Consider the following 25658-nt stretch of genomic DNA (forward strand, 5'->3'; position numbering starts at 1 on the left):
GGAGTGGTGTGGGTGACAGCCACAGCGCTGGCGGAGGGGAGAGGCAGGATGAGATTATGGGGGTGGGCAGCCGGCTGTCTGCGAGCTGGAGCAGGGTCTGCAGGGCATCCAACAAAAGCCTTGCACGATGCCTGGGAACGCTGCTGATCCCCGACCCAGCCACTGTTGTTGCTGGACGGCAGTGGGGCAGCACTGAATCCAGATTCCAGTGTTATCGGCTCTGCTGGCTCCAAGGGCAGCCAAGAAAAGCATCTGGAGCTGGGAGTAAAATGTTGCTTTCTGCTGAGGCATGATGTAGAGAAGAAACAGAAGGAGCACCTGGCTTTTTGGGAGAGCTTCGGGGACTGTGATATGAATCCGGCCACTCAGGTCTTCTCCTTAGCCTGCTTTTCATGTAAATCTACAGAAACTGGTCTGCTGGATGCAGATGGGGAGCTGAAAGTGCAGCATCTGCCTGGTGGAGGGCTCTGTGCCCACTGCCAGCACCCCATCTGCCCAGTCCTCGATGCACCCATCTCTCCCAAAACCTCTACCCTTTCCCTGTGAGGGTGGCCTCTCCCCACGGCAAATTTAGGTGTTGTGGTGCTGAGGCTGGCTGTGCTCACCCTACATGCACAAAAAGTCCTCTGCTTTGAATGTGCTCCATGGCAGCATGAGCCAGAGGGTAAAACCTGGCCCTGGGGGATCTGCGCTCCTTTTGGCACCGATTTGGGTGAGATCAAGCACATTTTTCTTCCTGCTTGTGCCTGTTTCCTCACTTGTTCAGTGGAAGCAAAGTTTTGTTTTCCTTCTGCAAGCAGCCTTAAGGATGGCAGATCCCACAGCCTGTGCAGCCGGGCTGCCTTTGAATTGCACCCCTTTCTGGAGGAGGAATGATCTCTCTGGGCTGTTCTCATCCTTGGGGCTAATAAACTGAGTTCTTGTGGGAGATTTGCACGTTGCAAGAGGCTGGGAGCTCTCTGAAATCCGAGCAGAAGAGATCTCCAAGCCTGAACCCCTCCACCTCCTTCTTCCCCAGGCCAAGCACTTAAATAACTCACTTTTGAGGCTGAGAACGAACATGGCAAGGCAGCCCACGCACTGGCTGTTTTCTGCTTCTGAGCCATTTTTCTAAGCCAGCCCGCTTTTATAGCACGACTGCTTCCATTAGCCGATAATCTCACTGTACAACCTCACCAATTGCTTTTGGGAAATCTAAGTGCATAACATCTATTACATTTCCCTTGCCTACCTTGGCAGTAATAGTGTAGCTTCAAAGAACTCCAACAAGTTAGTTAAGCAAAAGACCTCCTGCTTGTAAATCCATGCTGGCTGTCTCCTCTAATCCAATTATGCTTTACAAGGTGCTCCCTCACTAAATCCTGAAAAATTGTTTCTGATATTTTTACCCACAATTTATGTTAAGCTACTCGGTGTATAATTGCTTGTCTAATCGCATGCTCCTATTTTTGAATAATGGTGTTAGGTTTGACATTTTTGCAGCGCTCCTGTGTCATCTGAGAACTGCTAAAATATTACTTAAGACTTCACTCAGTTGCGTGCTCATTGCTCCCAAGCTGGTGGAGTTTAGCTAACAACTGCACCAAGTCTGCATCAATGCTGCAGAAGGCTTTTGTTACCATTAACGTCCACTTCTCAGCTGAACCCTCTTTTTGATTAAGAATGGGCAAGACATGGAGATGAAGTAATACAAGTCCTACTCACAGTAGTAGCCCTGCTTCTAGTACGAGTATGAGCATAGGGAGAGGTGGGACTTAATTCTGGTATGAGGAGCCTTGAACAAAGGATGTGGGGCTTTGTGCCAAGGAACTTCCTGTCAATAAGGAGGTATCAGAAACAAAGAAGTGCGTCTCACACCCCAGAATGTGAGGGTCTTGCCACCAAAGTCTGGGATTCTTTCAGATTGAGCAGGTCCAAGACATAATACACCTGACCTGGGAAGGTGGGTGCAAATTTAAGAGGGCACTAGCAAGTAACAGGCAATATCAGAGGAGGAAGCAGTGTTGGCGGAGGTTTATTTGCTTGCCCTTTTACTGTTTTCAAAGACAGTAGCAATTTCACATGCAAATGACTGTCTCTGATGGTGGGATCAGTTGAGAATATTTTCACACAGTACTGGCAGGGAGTTCTGTTGAGATGTCACATCGTCACATAACCAAGATTTAGAGAATAATCCGTGATGTACAATCTAGCAACACGATGATTTTGAGCCAGATGAAGAAAAGTGGCATCCTCTCGCTTGCAGCCAGGCAACAAAAGGGATGGAATTTAAGTGGGGAGCAACATATGCTTTTGAACCTTAAATAGACTGGTCTTTTGAAATGAAGAGGAAGAACGGTGATTCCTCATGCTGGAATCCTTCCTAGCCAAATATCACATTTGCAATCTTCAGCCTTTCCTTAAAGTTTAACTGAAAAAAAAAAAAAAAGAGAAGAGCAGAACAGCTTCTCTAGCAAATACCTCCTCTCGAGGCCTAGGTTTTTAACCTCTAGAAAGGATTAAACAACACCTCCCCAACCAGCCTTCATGTTGAAGAAACAAGTTTAGGATAACTGGAGACATCGCCGTGGTTCTTTTTGTGGTTTATTTTGTTGGGGTTTTTTTTTGTGGTGGTGGGGGTTTTTGTGGGTTTTTTGGGTTTTTGTTGTTTTTTTTGTGGGGCTTTTTTTTTCATATCTTTCCCAGCTACATGCAATGTAAAATATGTGAATTATGGCCTCTTGAAAATAAGGTTCATAATGGAAACCAAGTGACCCTTAACTATGACACAGAGAAGTGCATTCATAGTGTTACTGGGGAAAAGGCAAGTGCTGCTGGTGACAGAAGTCGGCTCTTGTCGGGTCCCCAGGCACACGTCTTCCACAAACAAATTTCTTCGTGCCATCGCTTCCCCTTACCACGTAACAGAGGAGCTTCCCACGGAGATGGGACCAGCTCTGACAGAGTTGTCCGATCCTGCCTGTCAAGGCAATTCTACGATGCGAAGTTGCCTGGCAAATTAACAGTTTTCTCTAAAACTTCTAATCCATCTTTAGTGCTGACTTTGTCTTCCCTCCTCATCTCCCATCCCTCATTGTACCATTCTTCAGGTTTAAATCTCCAGGAAGGGATGCTGCTGTCCCTTCTTCAGTGGCACAGAGATGGACTGGGTACAGCTTGCCTGGCCTGGCTGCGCTGGTCCGACTGAGATGTCTCCAGCCCAGAAAAACTTTTTCTAATAAGGGTCAGTGATGAACATGTAGCAGAGAGCTTCACAAGAGACAGAAAACAGTGATACACTCTCCATTTCCAGTAACCTGTGGCTCAGCACTTCAGGAGGCAGAGATGGACTCATTGCATTTCATATAAGCCACCCACCTCTGCTGCTTCATTTTCCTTGCCAGTCTGTTTCTTCCCTTGACCAACCACCTATGCAGAAATTGGTTTATTCTCTTCTCGATGCTGCCTATAAGCTTGAAAACCCCCGGGGGAACTGGAGAGAGGTGAGCATAGAGATTTTCTTTAGCCTCTCAAAGTTGTCAGTAGATAAAATCAGAGCTATTAGGCTGCACAGTGCCTTCAGAGCACTGTTTGATAGACCCACCTCTTTCATACGATCAAATCTCCTGTCCTTCCCAGCTCCTTCCTGCAGATGAGCTATTAAATCCTGCCCCTGAAACAGCCAGACATTTTTAATGGAAACGAATAGGTCACTTGCCCCAGTGGCAACTGTGCCTTATTAGCTTAGTGGTTTCTGCTGCACTCTGTCCCTGGAAGAAGACATTGTCCTCACTTTACAGCAACAGGATATGCCAGAGTGGTGCTTTACAAGCAGGACTGGTTTGTGGGGTGAATGTGGTCAGCGTGCCCCCCAGCCTGAGCTCCCACAGATGAGGTGATCTCTTGCAACACAAGCACCGCCGCGGAGATTTTAGTTTCCAGTCCTGTCGGACAAAGAAATAGTGATTTCAGGGACCTGGGGAAAGCAAAAGAGAAAAGGTAAAAATGAAAAACAGTCTGTTAAAGGTGGAATTGCACTCCGACCCTGTTCCTTTCCCAGTTGATTGTCTGTGGGTTTTGTCCTGAGCTTATCAACAGCCAGCAGCTAGAGGAGCTAAAGGATGCTCTGGGAATTCAGCTTTGTTTACCAAGCTTGGGACTGCTTGTCTAACTACCAGTAGATGTTGTTTTAATTTCCTTCCCTTTGGTGGACAGTTTGAAGAGCATCTCTCAATCTCACTTTTTCTTATCCTTGCCTCCTGAATTCATGAAGGGTGAAAATTAATTGTCTTCGCTCACCATTTTTGCCACTGAAAATGTGAAGCTGTCTTGGCTTTCAGCAGTCTATTATAATAGAGGCAATGATTTCCCAAACAGGAACAGAATAGCTGGTGCTGCAGATAGATCTCCCAGACTTATGCTCGTTAATGCGTTATTAATGCTTGTCAACAATATATGTTTATCCAAATGATGACCTATTGAAGACTGTTCTGTCTCAGACCCTTCATCTTCAGTGCTTTGGGTCTGAGCTCCTCCTCACTTCCTACCCCTGCAACTCTCCCAGATAAACTGCTACCACAGGTATTTTGAGCATAACACCTGATCCTTTAATTCCTTTCTGGGGAAAGGTTTACTTGGAAAAGATTATTCTTTTTGCTCCAAAACCAGCTCAGCATTTCTAAGTTCAGGTGCACAACTTGCAAATTACTGGAAGTTTTCTACTCCCTCTCTGATGTGCTGAGCCTAATAACAGCTCGTTGCAATCTGTCAGTGCTCGATGGATTGAATTCAGTGAACCAGCATCTCCCCATGGAAGTTTCTTCTGCTGGCGCTTTCCCAGCCAACCCCACCCACAACCTGTCCTGCAGTTCAGTCTGTGCAGTGGGCACTGGCAGTGACTCTGCAGGTTCATTGCGGGAGAGAATTTCCCCAAGACAATGAATAAGGTGGTTATTTATTTTTTCCCCTCAAGCTTTCATTCTAAATAGCATCTACGGAGATGCATTTGCAAGCAAAGGTAGAAAAGAAAAAAAAAAGTTTTGGAGGTTAGTGCTTTAAAGTGATTTTTAATTAAAAAAAAAATTAACTTAGAAGTTTAGAAGAAGTCTTAACTACGGTTCTTCAGATTATAAACCAGTCTCTAGGTATTAGAGAATACAGAGATATCTAATACAAGGCCCTGCCTTTTGTAGGATGCTTGCACCTTTTATGAAACATCTGGCTCAACTTGACAGCATAAATAGGAGACAGAGAGGGGTGGATATTAGGTTTTATTAAGTCTGTAAATTCCTAAGTAATTAAGGAAGCGTTTTATATAAACCGAACTTCTAACTCATGCTTTAATCTCAGTTATTTTGCTAAAATGGTTTTCTTAGTGAGTCTTTATGCTTAAAAGCACCCCTGGGCATTTGCTACCCATCTGTGTGGTGACGGGGTAGCTGGTGGCCTTTAGCTCTGCTTTTTGCTATATACATCTCGTCATTCAAAGAATAAACCTTCTGATAAATGGCAGTGTCAATAAAAAGGTTAATATTTTTAAAAGCTAGATAGATCTTTATTTAGGTGCCATTTTGTGGTAGTCATGCAGTCATATTAGGAGGAGTTTGCCAGTTTCTAGGTTGACTAATTGGTCTCCACGCTATCCTTTTCAAGAACAGCCATGCATCAACTTCTGCTTGACAAATGGTATGAAAAATAAAAAAAACCCACACAAACAAAGCCAAGGAAATGGAGAAACTGATAATAAACTATGACTAAATACTCTGTTGAAATGGAATTTTACTGAGATCAGACCAGTAAATCAGACCTATTACGAGTCATAGGAAAATTAATTCTTTAGATTCTCTTATGAAAGGATTAAGATTTCTGCAGAAAACAGACATGGTTTTGGGGGAAACTGTTGAGTCAATCTAATTTTTCATTCAAAAAACCAATGTTGATTAATTTTAATGGGATACTCTGAATTAAAACTTAGGAATTCAGAAGAGGTCAAATAGTAGGAACTACCGGTGATAGTCTCACTGATACTACAGGGAATTTATAGAATCGTAGAATAGAATCATAGAATCATTTAGGTTGGAAAAGACCATTAGTCCAACCATTAACCTAGCACTGCCAAGTCCACCACTAAACCATGTCCCTAAGCACCACATCTACACATATTTTAAATACCTCCAGGGATGGTGACTCCACCACTTCCCTGGGCAGCCTGTTCCAATGCTGGACAACCCTTTCGGTGAAGAAATTTTTCCTAATATCCAATCTAAACCTCCCCTGGCGCAACTTGAGGCCAACAAGCGACCAACAAAGAGGCGCAGAGACTGACCCCCACCTCTCTACACCCTCCTTTCAGGCAGTTGTAGAGAGAGATGAGGTGTCCCCTCAGCCTCCTTTTCTCCAGACTAAACAACCCCAGGTCCCTCAGCCGCTCCCCATCAGCCTTGTGCTCCAGACCCTTCCCCAGCTTCGTTGCCCTTCTCTGGACACGCTCCAGCACCTCAATGTCTTTCTTGTAGTGGGGGGCCCAAAACTGAACACAGGATTCGAGGTGCGGCCTCACCAGTGCCGAGTACAGGGGCACGATCACTTCCCTAGTCCTATTGGCCACGCTATTCCTGATACAAGCCAGGATGCTATTGGCCTTCTTGGCCACCTGGGCACACTGCTGGCTCATATTCAGCTGGCTATTGACCAACATCCCCAGGTCCTTTTCCACCAGGCAGCTTTCCAGCCACTCTTCCCCAAGCCTGTAGTGTTTAAATCATTTAAATACAGAATTCCTTTCCATAATTGCCTGTATAAGAATGTTTAGGATTCTTGTTAGTTGAGGAATTAGTAATGGAAAATTGCAAAATCTGTAATAATGCAAACAAAAAGTAATGGAAAAAAAATGGAAAGGGAACAACATTTAAAATGAAAAGGAGATCATGAATCCTTTGGCCTTCATTATCTTCCAGACTTCTTAGTATAGTAGCTGGAAGTACAGGTGAGAATCCCTCTTGTGCTGTTCTTCTCGTTAACACACTGCACTTGGGGCAGAGCAGGCAGTGACTTATTTTTGGTTGTATGGACTTCTTCTGTGGATGGCGATCAGAGCTGGGGTTTTGGAAGATCAGTCCTTTGTTTGAAGCCTCGTTGATATGTTCCTTTTTGCATTCCCCTTGGTTTCTTTTATTTATAAACATCACTGTGTTCCAGGACATTTCTCCAATATGTTGGAGCAAATCAGTAGGAGAGGATCAGGAGCTTTTGTGAAGCCCTGCTACCTGGTCTAATCAGATGGGAATTCCATTAGTTAATCTGAACTTGGTAAATGCCTCTTACACCACCAATCAACATCCTCCTCTTTGCCAGCGCTGCCAGTATCACAGATGCTCTAAATCTGTAATGCACTGCAAAATAGCTGAAAATTCATATTCATGCATGAACATTTGAGGATGCTGGAATGGTCATTTCACTGTGAATTGTCTTAAAAACCTATAGTTCACAAAAGCTTTAATATAAAACCTCAGGAAAAATATGTGGAAAAGGGGATCCTAACACAGCAAACTAATTGCTGGAACATTCATGCATCAGCAGAAAACAAAACACTTTTAGGGTGATGATAAACTTCATCTCCACTGTCTGTGTAGCTAATCTAGAAGTAGCAATTCGTACTTGTCTTGCAAATATGGCAATTACTGTAGCAGTCCCATTATAGGCCTGGTCATTGGGTCAGGCAACTTGTCTTCTGAAATCTATATCCTGATAGAGAAAATGTAGTTTAAAGCTGAGCAAGACAAAACCCATCTGCAATAATAATAATAATAATAATAATAATAATAATAATAATAATAATAATAATAATAATAATAATAATAATAAAGTTTTTACTTCACATAAGGTCTGTATGCCTAGCTAAGCTCTTTTCAGCGCAGGCTGACAATTATCATTGAAAGTATTTGATGACTACTTATGAATTCATAGAATTGAAAGCCAAAAGAGACCAGCGTGATTGTCTAATGCGATCTGCATAACTCAGGTCACAGAACTCCTCGGGGAGATGTCTGCTCTGAGCCCCCAGCTCAGCAATACTGCATATCTTTTAGGAAAACAAACCGTCTGAGCTAAATGTTTCCAGGGATTCAGTACATGCTTTTCTAAACATCCACCATTAGCACCAGGCAATCCCCCTAGTCCCAGAGCTTCACAACATCCTTGTGAGCTGCAGATATGCTCTAACCCTTGCCGTGCATGTGGAAAAAAAATGTGCTCCGGATTCGTCCCACCTCCTGTATAGGCTCCCTTCATAAGCAATGGAGACAAATAGTCCTGGATGGTGTTTATGTCCCTTTCAGAGATGCTTTGGCTAGATGAAGTGAATTGGAGATTAAATAGCTTGTGCAGATATGGGTCTCTGGCCAGAGAGGCACTTGAGCTGTGCTCCTACCTGGCTGCACTTCCCTCCTTCACAGACTCTTTCTGTCTCCAAAGGTATAAATAAGATCTCCAAACAGGGAAGGATGTTTGGAGATGCTGCTTCAGGAGCAATGGCTGAAACAAGAAATAAAATAAGTACAAAACTTCACTTTTCCTTCACCCCCTTGGGACAGATACCTATAAAATCTGTGTGTCCTTTGGAGAAGATAAAGGATCAGGGGCATGAGCTTTTGTGTTTTTCCAAAGGTGGTATTATAACTCACGAAGTTAAAGCAGGAGATACACAGCTCTCCTCAGGTAAAATCCCAGGCAACTGGAAGGAAACTCTCCTCCTCACCTATTATTTTGGTGAGATTTGAAACTGATCCTCAGCTGTCCTCTGGTTTTATTATATGTTCCTAATTTCCTGCTATCCATAAACGCTGAGAAAACCACTCTCCTGATTGTGAAGGTGAGGGTTTTTCTCAACGCCTGCTGTTCGGTTAATAAACCAGGGGCAGGGATTGCTGTTTCTGGAAGAGGCTGGCTGTAATCCTCGGGAAGCAGAGACGATATTGTTCTTTCAGGACATACATTATTGCTGCCACATTGCATGTGTGTGGCTAGGTAAGAGACAGACAGACAGATATCATAGATCAGTAAAAGATGGAGAAAAGCCGTAGTTATAATTTTACGGTTCACTGGTGTGAAATGGAATCCGGTAAATAAAAAAATGTTCCCCACAGCCCCTTTCTGTACAGTGTAAATCTGTCAGCTCTTACAAATGCCATTAGCTGGCTGCCAGGGTTGCATGTGTGCATGCATGGGACCGTGCATGCACGTGTCTGCATGTGTGAGAGGGAGCGTGGTGCTGGGTAATCAATACCTCCGGTCTTCTCTGCTGATCCTATGGGTGCTCTGAGCCTGTTGTGGCTGAAAGGAGGCCAGATCCAGTGCACAGAGCTCAGGAGAGGGGATTTCAGCTACGTCAGCTTCACTCCACTTTGACCAGTCTATGCATCAGAGGGTCAACCTTTTCTTAAACCAAGATATGCATGGCCACAGTAGTATTTAGATAGTGGCTAGATTGCTTTAATAAAACTGGTGTCAATTCTTATGCCAATAAAGGCATAAGTACAGGCTGGATCGATGGGCTGAGGTCAATTGTATGAGGTTCAACAAGGCCAAGTGCCAGGTCCTGCACTTGGGCCACAGCAACCCCATGCAACGCTGCAGGCTTGGGGAAGAGTGGCTGGAAAGCTGCCTGGTGGAAAAGGACCTGGGGGTGTTGGTTGACAGCTGCCTGAATATGAGCCAGCAGTGTGCCCAGGTGGCCAAGAAGGCCAACAGCATCCTGGCTTGTATCAGAAATAGTGTGGCCAGCAGGACTAGGGAAGTGATCGTGCCCCTGTACTCGGCACTGGTGAGGCCGCACCTCGAATCCTGTGTTCAGTTTTGGGCCCCTCACTCATTGAGGGGCTGGAGCGTGTCCAGAGAAGGGCAACGAAGCTGGGGAAGGGTCTGGAGCACAAGGCTGATGAGGAGTGGCTGAGGGACCTGGGGTTGTTTATCCTGGAGAAAAGGAGGCTGAGGGGAGACCTCATCGCTCTCTACAACTGCCTGAAAGGAGGGTGTAGAGAGGTGGGGGTCGGTCTCTTCTCCCAAGTAACAAGCGATAAGATGAGAGGAAATGGCCTCAGGTTGCGTCAGGGGAGGTTTATATTGGATATTAGGAAAAATTTCTTCACTGAAAGGGTTGTCCAGCACTGGAACAGGCTGCCCAGAGAGGTGGTGGAGTCACCGTCTCTGGAGGAGTTCAAAAAATGTGTAGACGTGGCACTTTGGGACATGGTTTAGTAGGCATGGAGGTGTTGGGTTGATGGTTGGACTTGATGATCCTAGAGGTCTTTTCCAACCTTAATCATTCTATGATTCTATGATTCTAAGTGTGTTTGACCTTGGGACAGCCACTTCAGTGCTATGCCTGACTTTCTTCTAATCCCTGATGCTTTTTGCCTCCCGTCCTGTTCCTGAATGGCTCTGAGGACCGCAGGTGAAGAGTGCTGGCCCTTTTGTGCACACATCTGCATTGGCTGGAGAAAAGGAAAAGTAAAGAGGAGCAATGAGGAGGTCACTGCTACTGCTACCGAGACAGGGAAGTTAGATGCACTGAGCTCTGCAAGCAGGCTCCAAACTCTTTGAAGCCACTGGCTTCTTTTGGGATGTGGGTGAGACGTGGATAAAAGGGTCCAGGAGGGTCAGCAGGGTCCTGCCAAGAGACGCGAGTGTTGCTTGAAATGCTGGTGGTGTGCATGTCAGCCAGCCCTGCCGGGAGGTGCTGGGGCTGCCCTGGGACCGAGGGGGCTTCACTGTCCCAGCTGCTGGAGGTGGACAGGAGGACCGAGCCCTTTGAGCTGCACGGCATGGCTTGTGTTTCAGAGGAGCTCTCCAAGGGCCTGGCCCTGCTCCTTGCTCTCATTTCTTTCCCCTTGTATTATGTGCCAAATGGGCCTCCCTTCTTCTTTGTGGCCAGGATCAAAAGGGTATTTTGGGGTTGGTATTCTATTTTTTTTTTGCACGGAGTGTAGTGGACTGTGAAATGCACCTGAACAAATCCCCCAGTCCAAATCAGATTGCAGGTTTTTGTAAGTGATGCCCACAAGGGAGGCAGGTGTAATAAAAGACATGGAACCAGCGCGGCTTTGATCTTCTAGGTGGAGGGCTCCTTTAAGATGCTTCAGTGGGTTAATCCTGCTCTCTTTCAAGATGCCAGTTTGGGAACCACCTGGATAGAGTTGGCAAAGGCTTTGTGGGGTCTCTTGGGTCTCCATGCTTTAAGCGCAGGCCAGCTGGCAGTGTTCGTCTTGCAGTCGTCCAACACCGTGCTCCCCCCCGCCAGACCTGGTCATTGCCCCCCTCGGCCAGCGCTCCTGCTCAGCAGCACCTTTTGTGAGTTCAATGCCTGGCAGCAAGGAGCTGAAATGAGATCTCACTGTTTCATACGGTACCAAAGAGGTACTGGGGAGTGTTGAAGCCGTTAAATCAGGTTTGAATCAGTTAAAGTAACAAAAGTTCCGTTTCTCTACAGATCCTCATGCCAGCTGTTTTTCCCCGAGAAATCTGGGCGCTGTGTATGTCTTTCCATAAAAAGAAAGGCACGGTGGGAGTCTCAGCCTTCTGCTTTGGCTGGAGAAAAATACAAAAAAATTACATGAGTGCAAGGGAAAGAGAAACTGATTGGAGGAATGAAGCACCTTGTGTGCTGCTGCACAAGTTTAGGGATCCATGCAAAGGTCTGAATTCAGACCTTTTCAGAAAGGTCTGAATTCAGAAAGGTCAGAATATCACCACCAGTCAGGAGAAAGAATGACCCATGCATGCTTTTGGATGCCAGCAAAACCAGCTGTATCAATGTTGCTGTAACTCTGCAGTGCCTGTAGTCACAGGGCAACCACAATTTTGGGAGTCATCTCAGCCTCAGGAACCACATCTCCTAACAGCCCCACAGGTTTCCATTGCCCAGATTGATCCTACCTAACTTCAGGCTATTCACCGAGGCATTTTGGACAGGTATAAAGCTCCAATACACAGACACTGGAGAGTGCAGGGCCCCTCTGAGAGTGACTTTGCACACCTGAAACCAGAAACACCCTATGTCAAATATGCTCAGGAATATATTAATAATTTGCGTGCATCAGTGAGACCCCTGCTTTAGTGATTCATGGTAGCTAGAAGGAGTAATGTTAAGTAGTAAAGTCCCTGGATAAGTCTGAAGTTCCTGATGTTTACTCCTGAATTGGGCCAAATGGCAATTAGGTAGCATATTTTTATGAAAAATAAGACATTTTTCATTCTTTGAGGAAATGAAGTTTTATTGTGTGGATGCCTTGTCTTTACCTTTCCGTACAGCACTTGAGTCAACACCGCAGCCTGTTCCCATTAAAAAAAACAAAGCTAAAAATAGCAAAAAAAATTTCTGAAATGTCTTAATACTTGCCAGCTCTCAAAGAGCCTGAGGGTTTTCCTAGTAGTATTCTCCAGCGATTAATATTGGGCCCAAAGCTAGTGAAAATTTTCATGAATGAGCGGGAAGTTGATATTAAATCCCACAGGCAGATAAAATATTCAGTGGTGCAATGATTAGCTCAGCATTAATGATGATGAGGACAGAGTGGTTGGGTGACTTTGGCTCCCTCAAACAAAACAAATGCAAACTTCTCTGTCTCATAAGAAGAAATACAGGTCAGGCTGGAAAAGTGGGAGACGTGTCCTAGAAAGCAATGACTGAAATGGATGAGTGGGTCATTTCTTTACATCCTTGCAAAGGGTTTCTCCTACTCCAGCCTGTAGCAGAAACAGGCTGACACCGCCCTGCATCCTTGGAGGAGTGCAAGAGAGTGGGCGAGTAGTAGTCATGCTCTGCCGTCTGCTCTGGAGTCTCCTTTTGTAAAAGATATAGGAGAGATAGGAAAAGGAGCACTAAAGACCCACAAAAATTATTGGTAGGGGGCAGGAAGGTATGATTTCCTCAAAGGGACTGAAAGAATCTCAATCTGTTAATTTATCAGAAGGAATGTTGAGGAATGACTCAATTCGCATGTCTGAACATCTTCACGGGGTGAAAACAGCAGGCTTAAAGGTCTCTTCAATCTAGAGAAGAAAAATAGTATAAGAATCAGTGGTTGGAAGCCAAAGACAGATGAATTCACGTGAAAAGTAAGGCATGTACAAGCTTTTTATGGTGTGAGTGATTAACCACTGGAACAAACTGCCCGTGAAATGGAGGATTCTCCATTTCTTGGTACCTTTACATCGAAATGGGAGGTCTTTCTAGACAACATGCTTTAGCTAAAAACAGATTATTTGCTTTGGTATAAGGGTAGATTGGAGAAATTTAGTGGCCTGTGATGTACAGGAGGTGAGAACAGATGATCTAATGGTCCCTTCTGACCTTAAATGCTATGCATTTATGTGATCCTGAATTAAATGTCCTTGAACTTTCATTTTATGGCAAGACGAATGTCTGAGAAAGCTGGGAAAACATGTGTAGTGCTTGCTGCGCTAGGTTATGCACTTAATCCATTGAAATATGGGCACTGGGGGCTGGGATGGAGCAACCCTCATTGCACTCAGTAGGAATTCTGCATTTCAAGCCCTCCACGAATTAAAGTACTGCAGAGAGGGAGCTAGGCTTTGCCAGGAACTTCTTCTCACTTATTCCACGCTGAAACAAACCGCAGAGATATCTAAAGACAAATAGATATGCCCCAAAATAGTTGCCTGCATCTCTGCCTGGTCGTTGTCTTTTTGGCAGCACTAATTACCACCCAAACCTTGAGAACGCACAGAGCTCTCACAGGCGTCAGCTGAGCAGTAAGCTCTGTCTGGTTTTCTCTCGTTTAATAAACTGAGACATATTTAAGGGCTCAGGAAGAGCCTACTTCACATTTTCTCCCTGGATCTTGGCTAACTCTTGACTGAAACACTCAGTAACACTGTCGGTGGTGAGTGCTCTGGAGAGGCAGAGGCAGTGAAATAGTCCTGGAAAGTCCCAATTTTGTGTCTCTAGGGTGGGTTAGTGTATGTTTGCTGCAGCTCAGGATCAACTGCAAGCAAAGGTTATCATGGCTTCCCCTGCCTCAGATCTTAAGTTTTTGGTTTGCAGATTAACTGGTGTGACCTCATAACTCTTCAGCTGATGCTATCTCTCCAATTGATGCTGCCTGTGGCAGGCTGCGGAGCTCATGTCAACCGAGATTTGACGGCACTGCATGGAGAATGACTTATAAAAGGAAAGGAGGCAGTGATGAGAGGAGAGAGGTTGAAGGGGGGGCTATGTGTGAGGGTATCTGGGAACAAAACAAATGCCCCTTTTCATGGCAAGAAGCATGACCTCTGAGGAGCTGTGTGAAGCTCAGTACCACTGCATGCTCACATCGCTAAAAGCAATCGAGTGCACACAGCTTTGCAAGTTACCTGCCCTTTGCTGAGCGTGCTATGAAGCAGTCTTAATCATGGTTTAAGCTGATGTGTTTTCCTTCGCAGCTAAGATGAGCCTGAAGGATATGCACGGTCACGTGCCTCAAGCTGAGAGGTGGCACCCCGTTAAAGGCAGTAGCTTAATAGGTTTTGATGATGTGGTCGGTGCCTGAGAGTCCAGGGAGGCGAGAGGTGGAGAAGGCTATAAAGAGATGACCTAGGCCACCAGGTAGCCTCTCCTTTTGCCCAACATTTGGCTAACAAGGGTAAATAAATGGTCAAAAGAGAAAGGGAACCAGGATGATTAGAGGTATGAAGTGGTTTTCCATGTGGGGTGTGACTGAAGAAGCAGGAACTCCTCCGCTTGGGAAGAGGTGAGCTGGGGTGTATGGTTCAGATTGGAGAAATTATGAATGGCAGAAGGGGATGGATAGGAAGTGACTGTTCACCACCTCTGCAAATACAAGAATTACAGGGCATGAAATTAAACTGTTGAAAATCAAGTCCTGAACAAACCAGAAGAGGTGATTCCTTCAAGCCGTGGGCTCTGGAGCTGTGAAACTCCCTGCCAAAGCATGCTGTGGATGCAAAAATTCAATGTGATTTCAAGGATAAACCAGAAAATTAAAGAAAGATCTGTTCAGGTTACGGAATACAGACACGTAAGACTTGAAAGTTCCCCTGAATTAAAATAGCCAAAGGCTGAGCAGCTACTGGGGACGTATCATACATGCTTACCCTGTTCTTATGCTTTCCTTAGTGCCATAAGGCCATGGCTGAAGACAAGGAACTGGGATATGTGGAGTGTTGATCCCAACCAGTACAGCTGTTTTTATGTGCTAGTACAGGGAATTTTAAGTCTGATCGCAACTGAAGAAAAGGGCATTTTTCAAACTGTCTGCCTGCCACGATTTCTGCAGCTTGACAATGCTTGTAGGGGTCGTATAATCCTGCACAAGGGAATTAGATCAACATGATCAATCCTTCATGAACCGCATGGCTCATCAAGTGGTGGAGCTAGAAATCCAAGAGGCGGTGAGGGTGGCTGGGGACAGAGCTGAAGCAAAGATCCTCCAGACACTGGGATGAAGACATCTTAACCCAGGGAGATGATGAGGGTATAGAGGTGGGATTTGGAGTGGTGATAGGATTAAATCAATGGTAGTTGACAATAATGAGACACAATAGGCTACCTGAGGGGGCTGCTGAAGTGAATGAATCTGCAGGAAGATGCTCCTTGATAACTGAGGGTGAGGATGGGAACATCTGGAAAGATGGTGGAACAAGGTGACCTGGAAAGTAGCCATCACCATTAGAAACAACTATTAACTTCTCCCTGTGTGCTTTAACTGTTCACGCCTCCACCAAGAGCCTTCAAGTGATGCTGGACTTTGAGGAAGCCCATTGCAGTGACATAAATTCCATTACAGCTCCCAATTAAATCTATATATAGTCTTTATAGAGCCTGGGTAATGATCTATCCCTTACTCGGCAGGCATGCTTCAGTAACCACACAGGCACTGGCTCTCATTAAGCCTGGGCCTGCCCTGCATTAATTGTGACATGAAGCTCTCTATTTTGAAGGCTTTTGAAGACAAATATTTAGCCAAACCTCATTTATTTTACAGTTTACAGACTGAAACACTTGACTGTGGCATAAAGATTTAGCAGTAAACAAGGCAGGGGGGATCTGAAGCTACCTGGACCTGGCAGGGAGAAACACAGGTTGAATACTACAGGCAGAGAAAGTTGGCCAGAGCTGATGGTTTGCAGGATGGGTAAGAAGATGGCTGGTTTCATCAGGCTTGGGTAAAATCACTCCTTCCACATCTCCAACCTGGTGAACTGTGATTTTTACAAGGGACAAGGATTCCTAATAAATTTCCTGCCTTGTATAGAGAGAACATCAGCTTGCTGATGGGATGCACTGTTGCTACCCCAGCTGAGGAAGAGTTTTGCATTCTTGGTAAGGAGAAAACAAGAGTGAATTTGGAGGAAAGCTGAATGAGATTCAATGCTGAAGCCTCTGGACACGCGCTCTTCAATCTCCAGGTTGCCAGCCGTACTCGCAGCAGGATAGCATGTCCCTAGCATGTCCTCAAGCATTGATGCTTTTGGGAGAGGAGTCATTACAGCGTGGTAGACTTCTTTGAAGAAGGAACAGCACAGGGCGTAGGCTGAGCAGTTGTGAAGGGGGAACCTGGGAACATGCCCAGCCTTCGAGAAAAGGACTGAGATAATCTTTGTTATCTGAGTGTCTGTTCCTTTGTAAATAAAGCCAGAACAGGGATGAGCTTGGATGCAGCAAAGCACGAGGGCTGTATTTACAGAGCAGATGGTGAAAGGCACTTGTTCAAACACAGTCCGTGTCATCACACAAGGTCTTTTGAGTTCCTGGAACAGTTTTCTAGCTACGTAACACAGTGGATTTCCTCTACCGCTCTCCCAGTGATTAAAGAAAATGCATTTTGTATTGTGACTGGTTATTCTGGTGCTACAATTAGGAAGAGGGGAGAGCTTAGCATGTTTTGGGATTGTTTGCAGTGGCACGATTAGAGGAATAGCAGAAAATTAAGTATGATATTGATGTGAGATTCACCTCACCCAATATTCAACGTGTACATTGTAAATGTCTCCATCTGACCTGGCTGTCTAGACTCCTTTATATTCAGTGGATAGACATAGGAACATCCAGGGTGTGATTTATTTCATCCCTGGGTAGACATCTAAAACAGAGACCAGACAAATCCTGCCCTGCCAAAGGTGTCTCCTTCAGCAGAGCCTGGATTTCTAGCTTAGACTTAGACTCTAATATTGCAGACAGACTTTGGTGAGAGGGCAAAACCCTTGCTTTGCATATCTCCCATGCCAGAGCTGTTCCCCGCAAGCTGCAAGATTTACAGACTTGATGGATCAGAAATTAAGCCTTCCTGAATTCCCCAGCTTGGCTTTTCTGAGCCAGCTGTAAAGCAGGTTCTTGCCAAGGGAGGCATGGAGAAGAGAATTGCACTGCAAGGGGTGCAAAGAACATTGCGCTGGTGTAGGAGCACCAATAGCAATCTCATCGTGAGAGCATCTGATGGGAACTGACATCTCTCAGCCTTACCCTAAAGGATTCTGGGGCTATTGGCACAGAGGCTGTGGGCATCAAATCTTTCTATATCTCTCCTTTCTTTACCTCTGTTCGTGTGAGTGGCATGTGATTGTGGCTGGGGATTTGCTCTGTCAACGCTAGAGTAAAGACATCTCTCACCAAAGACGTGTAGCACAGCTCAGGGCAGCAAAGAGGAGAGGAGGAGAAGCAGCACACATACAGCTGTAGGTAGGAAGCCCTTTGTGAACAAGGATATTTGGACAGGTAATTTACCCTGCCACACAGCGGGACATTGACTCCCAGTTTAATTATTGTGTCATTTGTCCTTGACAGCTACTGCTGCTTCCAATTAACTCTCCTTAATTAAAGCCTCCAGTTTTCCAAGTATGTAAGCATGGATTTACTGGGAAAAGTGCTACAATGAAGAAGAAGAGCTTGGGGGTGTCTGATGAGAAATGACATTCCCTGTCCCAGTGGGACTGGGAAGTTATTTACTTATCTTGCTGGAGCGGCAGGCTGGAATCAAACCCAGATCTTCATCTCTATCCCCACAGGAGCATCTCCTCTACCACCACTTTTACAACCATCTACGTGTGTGTGAGTCCTGTTTTCTTATCAGTAGAGCTAAGAGGTGCTTCTCTCCCTGGGCTTTTCTTTTCTGTGTTCCTGCTTTTTGCTGAGTTTCTAAGTCGGGTGGATGAAGCACAAGATCTCAAGCATGACAGTGGAATTCAAGGTCCCTGTGTCCATAATTCAGGCCAAATTAAAACTGGCATTCTGGGATGCTGTGCAGGTGACCGAACATCCTCACTGACTCTGTTAAGGGTGCAGAATCTGGTTCCACCAGTGGTCTTTTAGGTGTTTTTTGCCTTGCTCTATTTAATAAGCTGTATTATCATGAACACTCTATTCAAAGCTTTGAAATCAAATAAGCTCCTCTCTTAATCTTTCTGCAGTTTTTCGGGGCTGGCTGAGTCTTGAAAGATAGCAGCATTCACAGAACCCACATGGCTTGACAGAGTCACTGTTCAGTATTTTGGAAATGTATCTTTTGACTGTTGGGAAGGAAATTGGCTACTTAAGATGCCTTTTTGTACATTTAAATTAACTTAGTTCATCGGACTGAATAAATCCCGCCGCTGTATTAACATCCAATTATAACAGCAGAGATTGAGCAATGATTCACATTTTGACCAGAATGTTGGCAGTTTAAGGGGAAAAAGAAGTAATGTATATTGAAATAAAAAAGTCAAAAATGGGAGCCAGAAAATTATGACTGAGCACATAGCAGGAGCTTTTCTGAGTATATAATGGCAGAAGCAGGAGCCAAATTTCTAACAGGATTAGCTGTTACTGTCTGTCAGATCCAAAAACCTCAATCATTTTGTTTTAAATGACTTTCTGTAACTCATTCATACTAGAAATAGAGGGTGGAAGCGAGGCTGGTAGCTGGAGAAGCTGCGGTTTGGAATTTAGGCTGGATCAGAGGTGAGGACAGCCCCGGTGGTGTGTGAAAAGCCCTGAAGTCATATGTAGCAGGTGAGCTCTGAACTGTACAGCAGTTTGCAGATTTTGCCAGATTTTTCAAGATGTCCTTGTGAGCCAGAAACTCATGAATGATTTCTTTGGGGACCTGTGAATGAATGTGTTGATGAAGTGAAATATGTCTTCAAATCCTGCTGCAGCTACGGCAGCTGGACCTGCTCATCGTTTTCTTGCTGTCCTTGAGAAGGACATCCGATACACTTACCACTTGTCCAACTCTGGCTCTGGGATTGCATCTCACCCCGTATAGCTGTGAGTAGGGGACAGTCTAGGTGGTGAAGCTGCCTGAGGGATACAGTTCCTGACCCTTTGGTCTCCCCTTTGGTCACCCCTAGCACCTGAGGTGCTAGTGGTGAGGCTCCTGGGTCATTAACACCCTCCACTGCACAGCAGTAATCTTGGAAATCCTGTAGTGTGCTGGCTGCTCTGGAAACGCTGCCTCCTCGGAGATGATCAGAGATCCTCTGTCCTTCTGGTCTGCTATGGACAGAGCCTTGGAAGCACAGCAGCTCCTAGATGTCCATCAGGTGTGTGGATAGGGATCTATAGGAACTTACCTTCATTTCTTCAATATTTCAATGAACCCAAAGTCGAAATATGTTGTACGTAATAACTTAGTGTTCAATAATCAGCTCTTTACTGGACTTCTTGCACGAACTTGCTCAGATATCTTAAGCTCACATCTTCAAAGACATTTAGATAGCACCCTACTTCAGCTGCATGAGACCTCACTTTCAGCCTCAGCTCTCATTGGTAAAACGGGGATATATGCTTCATCACATATGTGATATAAGCCCTTAAAACAACAGCAGTCTCTTCTTACATCCATATATTGCTCTAGCACAGTGAGGCCAAAATATCAGTTAAGCCGTAAGCACTGCAGGAATATAAATTACTCTAACCTGGCTCATAGTGCCACAAAATGAAGGACACCTTGCTTTTGTTAATCCTCTGATGAAATCCTGGTTATATTTGCCGCAAAATGTTGAATCCAAGTTCCACCCCAATGGAAGGCCAGCAGTAGGGAGCCTCACCGAGGTTGGAAAATGACCTTGAAAAGTTTGTTAGACTTTCCAAGGATGGAGAAGAGGTGGAAGGAGTAATCACAGTCTGGTTTACAATGGAGATTTCAACCTTCAGCACTGTCTCGTCCCTTCATCATTGTGAATAATGGCAAGGCACTGTAATTGGGAGGTTGCATGGACTTTTCTTTTTCAGATATTTTAGGGCCAGCATAAAAAGCTGACTGCTCCCAGGGGGCACGGTCAGTTCTCAAAACTTTCAACTTGGAAAGCTGAGCTGAATTAATTACAGTTTATGTTCCAAAGGAAAATAAGACCTCTGATGTGCCTTATTTGCTTGATGTTCTTTTTCTTTTCAGCTGACGACCCCTAGGTGGCTTTGCTTTCAGTCACAGCTCCTTTGTTTTTTGTAGTTTCTTTCTTTATTAATTAGAAGGTCTGGCACTTACAGCCCGAGACATTTATCAGCATGGTACAATTTTAATTAATCTCGCAATAAAGCTACTTGAGGTGAACTCATAAAAGGTCTCATACAGCAGGAATAACACATAGCAATGCAAATGGTGACACAGGACACCTACTACTCTGGTGTGCTTGACGGGATGTGGCATGTAGCTTGGTGCAAGCTCATGCTGCTTGCTCGCTGCTTGGGACAGCGACACAAGCAAGGTCTGCTCCTACACAACATACAAACTATATCCTATAGAGACTGAGTACCCTAAGTACACTGAAAAGGAAGCATTTCTGCAAAGATGAAGATCTGGATTCCCAGTAGGTTCCTCCTGCCTCTGAAAGCAGCTTGGATATCCTTTGACAGCTAATAAATAATAATAATAATAATAATAATAATAATAATAATAATAAAACCTACAGAGACCGCTTTTTATCTACTCTTTTTGTAGCAATTTGGAAAGAAATAGCAAATTTCAGTCCTCTAGGACTTCTTTCTTGTACATATATCATAGTCACAAGTGGATTTTGACTCAGAACTTTCAAACCCAACATGTTAAGATGAACTTTCAAACTTTCAAAACTTTCAAACTTTTCAAACTCAGAACTTTCAAACCCAAGATGTTAAGTGCATGTTCTGCTCTAAACTTCTTAACCAAGGCTCACTTCTATAAGACAGATGTAAACTAGCTCAGAAACTGAGGTTCAGAAAAACTATCTACAGCTAATGAGGATAAATTGAGAAGCACCATATGTTAAACTGAGGGTAGTTTGGATAGGAACTGCATAGCCAATCCCAACTGTGTTCACAAATTTCTAATTACAAGGTAGAGATTACACAATTGATTGCATCTGGATTGAGGAATGGCAGATTTACAGTCTTTCAAAACTGAATTATCTGCCTCTTCTGCAAGTAATCTGAGGTTCAAAAATAGCCAAGTTAGATTGATTAAGGGAAAATAATTCACAATATGTTTTTCTCAGGTGGAAATAACAGGTGGGAATGGCTGACATAAGAAATTATAAGGTCTCGACCCCCTGATGTCTTCTTGTAAAAAATTGTATGTCTTTTGGAAGTTGTTTGCAACACAGACTATTGGGTTCAACATAAGTCTAATTGGGTGAAATCCTGGAGCATACAATATATATTTGATGAACAGTTGATACCTTCTTGACCTGAAGCTTAAGGAAGGTGGAACAATTGCATTCATGGCCAAGCCATCTGATCTTTGAAACTTCTTGATACTCACAGAAGTTTGCATGACTCGCTCCCTGTTTTGATCTTCCCGTTTGCGTTGCTCTGTGGTCTGTCCTGATTATGTTCTTATGCTCATGGCAATAGATTCAATTTGAGAAAGGTGTTTTTGTGGGTTTCTTTTTTTTTTCTTCACATTCTCCCTTTTTCATTAAAAGCTTTCAGTAGTCCCAGTTGGTTTCTTTGGGTGACTTGACACAGGCAATGGTGCAATGGTAAATAAATCCGATCATATTTCTACCTGAAGTTTTCTAAAGCTACTGCTACCTGCCAGAGGTAAAAATACAGATTTTCAGCTTTTGCTCATAGACTATCAACTACCATGTGGGGTGTCTGCATAGGGGTTAGGAAGACCATTTCTGATACAAACAGAAAAGATCTTCATAAATAGCTGGAATTTTGCCTGATATATGTTTATACATAAAAGTCAGATCTCGGTTCATTTACAGATGCAATCAGAATGAATCTTAATTTGTCTCTTCATAGCTCAAACTCTCTTGAATGTTGCACCAAGTAAAAAATTGTCACTAGGATCCAGGTGTATTCCCTTGTCATTTGTCATGAGTAACTGTTCTGCAGTTTCTAGTTGGCAGTTCTCAGTGGTGTTTCATCAGGATAATACCACACTATATCATCTGAAGGAATAAACTCTCCCTGCTGACACGAGCTGGGGTGAAGGCACTGGCAATTGACTGTATATTATAGAAGTTCTCTGAAGCTTATTCAATGGAAAAGAGGCTATCAGGTCATTGGGCCCAAATTGCATGTTTGGCTTCAAAAGAAGTAAGGGGCTTACAAAACCTAATAGGACTCAAAAGGCTCTGGTCCCTTAGACAGGAGGTCAGGCTAGACAGTCCCTTCTGTCTTTGAAATCTCTGACTGAAATACTTTAATTAAAAAGGAGGAAAGGAAAAAAAAAGATAATAAAATGCAGTATTTTGGCAGTAGATGGGTGTTTCAGGTCCACCTTTAATGCCTTCTGAGCTGCAAAGTCAGGGTGACAGCAAGCTCATTCAATACCCAGGCTGGTAGCCTTTGTCCTTTTCCTGCTGGGAGCAACCTCTCTGGGGATGGGACAACTGATGGTTGGACACATGCACGGGCAATGGTGAGTGGAGCAAACACTCTCCTGGGACCGGTGGTGGTGTGGGAGGTCATGGGAGGGAGGCAAAGACATCATGAGACCTCAGTTCTCACAGGAAGCCAGAAGCAACAGGGTCCACAACCAGAGTGTAGGAGAGCATTGAGATCCAGGGGGTTTAACTTGCTGCAGAAGATCACACGTTGTTTAACTGTCTCAAGGTACCAGGTCATGACAGTCTGCACACAGCCTGCTTGATTTGCTGATTGCCTGTGAAACTGCAAGTGAGGTCATCTGGCAATGAAACTGTGCAAGTGAGGTCATCTGGCAATGAAGTGTGAAAGGCCATGGGGAAGGGGGGAAGGCCACAGAGAGGTGCTGGTCTCAACAGGGATTGCATCAGGTTGAGTGCTGATCTGGCCAGGGGTTGCACCAGGCTGAACTCTGGAGCAATCTACAGCCACATCCCCCTGTCCATCCCAGGCCTGCCGAGCTCTGCAGGAATGTCCCTCTGGGAGGACAGGCACCATGGGAAGAGGACAGGGAGGGTGGCACCTCCGTCAAGTCATTATGGGCATTGCAGAGCCCTGTGAAAAGCCTGACAGGTTGTCCGCTTTCCTCCTGCAGCTCACTCGGGTGCCCGTGGAGTCGTGTAGCCAGTACGAGACCTGCAGCGAGTGCTTGGGCTCAGGCGACCCTCACTGTGGATGGTGTGTTCTTCACAACACGTAAGTACCTGCTGGTGTTTGCCACAATCCCAGCCCTGCTTTTCCCCCAACCATCTTCCCTCAATGGCTGTGATAATACATGGCAGAGATGCAAAATGTTGTTTCAGTCCCTGGCTGAGCCAGGTGAGCCAATGAGTCACCCAGGTACCTCCAGCAAGGTCTCTGGGCCTTGCTGGGGGAGGCTTTGTTTAAGAGAAACATTTTTTGGAAGACAAGGGAAGAGAAGAGTGGTAGAAACTGGTCAGATCTCCTCAACCACCTGATCCACAGACTGCTGACTGCACCAGGAAAGCACCTGTCCACCCTGATGTGCTTTGAATCAGACCCTCCAGCAGCTCTTCTCTGGGTGACAATTACCTTCTTGTTTCCATTGCTTAGGGCAGTTTGGCTCTGACTTGCAGCCAGACACTTGTCTCAGCACCTCCAACTTTCCACTGCTGACCTGAACCTCTCCTCTTTCAGACTTGTCATGATCTTCATTGCCCTTAGAGAGGAATCAGGTGCCTGTAACCATCATGGTGTTCATGCCAACTTAGATTTCAAGGTAGCATTATGGTTTGTATGCTCACTGTGGGAAAAAGTTGACCCTGAAGTTGAGCATTTATCCTGCATGGGTCAACTCAACTGTGCCAAATAAGCACAAATGAGCCAAACTGCTCGTTTGGCTTATCTTGCCAGCATTCTGAGCAAATTTGTCTATACCCATGTTCTTGGGCTTCTGTATAAGAGGCCAGGAGGGGACCTCATTTCACCATTTCATTATTCTACAGTACTGGCTTATCCAGTGCCTTGCAAGGAGCACTGGATCCAGGTGTCCTCAGGACTGGGAGATTAGCTCATTGGCTTTGTTTTCTGTAGGCTTTTTAATGATGCTATTGATCTTGAAGTTTCCTCTCTGCAGCCTTTACTGCCAGTGACCTCCTCCTGCAGAGAGTCCTCTGCCAAAGCTGTGGAGAGGGAGGTGTGAGGTTGGCTGAGCTCCTGGCTATGAGTGGCAGGGTGATCTCATTTGCCAAGAACCTCTCAGCAGAGACAGTGGCTGGAAAGTGCATTGGATCTGTCTAACCAAGTGTCTCCAGCTGAGCATGGCTCTGCAGGGTGCTGCCACTCCAAGTCTCACAGTGTCCTTGGCAGCGATGGAGTGTTTTTCTGATGGACCCTGCTATTGCAGTGTGTCTATCTTCTCCCGCTGAGTTCACCTCTGAATTCTTCCTGTTGCATTGCAAACTCTCCTGGTGGAGACAGTGATCCAGTTGAAGTGATCCTCTTTGCTACCTCTCCTTTCTGGAACAGAAGAAAAGGGACCAAATCTGTACCATATTCCAACCTTCTGTGGGTGCTCTTTTGTTTGTGTGACCCTCATCCAAAGCCACGACAGTCTGCTTAATTTTAGATCAGATCTAGGTGATCCATCCCAAAACTTGTCCAAAAACTTGATTCAGGCTCTGGAATTGTTCAAGGGATCCTTGGCAAACCAGTCCTGAGCTGTGGTCTGCTAGGCATGAACCCATGAAACTTTCACCCTGCTGACCTGAGGATATTTCCCGTTGATACACAGCTCTATAGTATGTTTCCAACTCATCTTATCCTGCATCCATCCTACAGAGCACTGTGTGTTTTGCTGTCAAGGGAGGGACAGCACTGACTAGGTGCAAGCAGTATTAGAAAGCATGAATTTGGCTGTTGATTGTACTACAGCAATGCTAGGTATTTCATCTCCTGCTGTGCAGGGTCAGTGGCCACAAGCAATCAATACATCCAGCAATAAATCCCCAAAAGGAGAGAAAAGGGGCAGAGACAGCTACAGATTGCCCAGCAGCTCATTGTGAAGGAGCGTCAGAAACGTCACGTCTGGTGACGAGTGAGGGTGGCAGCATCGACTCAGTTCGAGCAAGAAACCCCCGTACAGACTCGGTCCTTCGAGAAGTTTGGCCTCGCAGTCTGGACTTGGTTGATGGCAGGATCCACATGCCCTCCTCCCTTTGGTCACTTAACCTCTGTTTCCTTATCTGGAAAAGAGAGGCAGCTCTTATTTATGTACCTTGCAGCATGGTCACTGAGATTAATTCCCTGTGGATTTTTTTGCAGCACTTTGAAGGCAAATGTTATCAAATCCCACTCCAGTCTG

The 25658-nt window shown here is 45.0% G+C and overlaps 1 protein-coding gene across 4 annotated transcripts in view; it reads left to right on the top strand.

Annotated features, from left to right (window-relative positions):
* PLXNA4 (plexin A4) overlaps positions 1–25658 on the top strand; it is a 434060-nt gene that overhangs the window by 253163 nt on the left and 155239 nt on the right. For all 4 annotated transcript variants that reach the window (XM_075491509.1, XM_075491511.1, XM_075491510.1 and 1 more), the window contains one exon: positions 23430–23530. In XM_075491509.1, coding sequence (XP_075347624.1) covers positions 23430–23530 — 101 coding nt within the window. The remainder of the gene's footprint in view (positions 1–23429; positions 23531–25658) is intronic.

Source organism: Mycteria americana, chromosome 1 (genome assembly GCF_035582795.1).
Source record: "Mycteria americana isolate JAX WOST 10 ecotype Jacksonville Zoo and Gardens chromosome 1, USCA_MyAme_1.0, whole genome shotgun sequence".
Classification (NCBI taxonomy): domain Eukaryota; kingdom Metazoa; phylum Chordata; class Aves; order Ciconiiformes; family Ciconiidae; genus Mycteria; species Mycteria americana.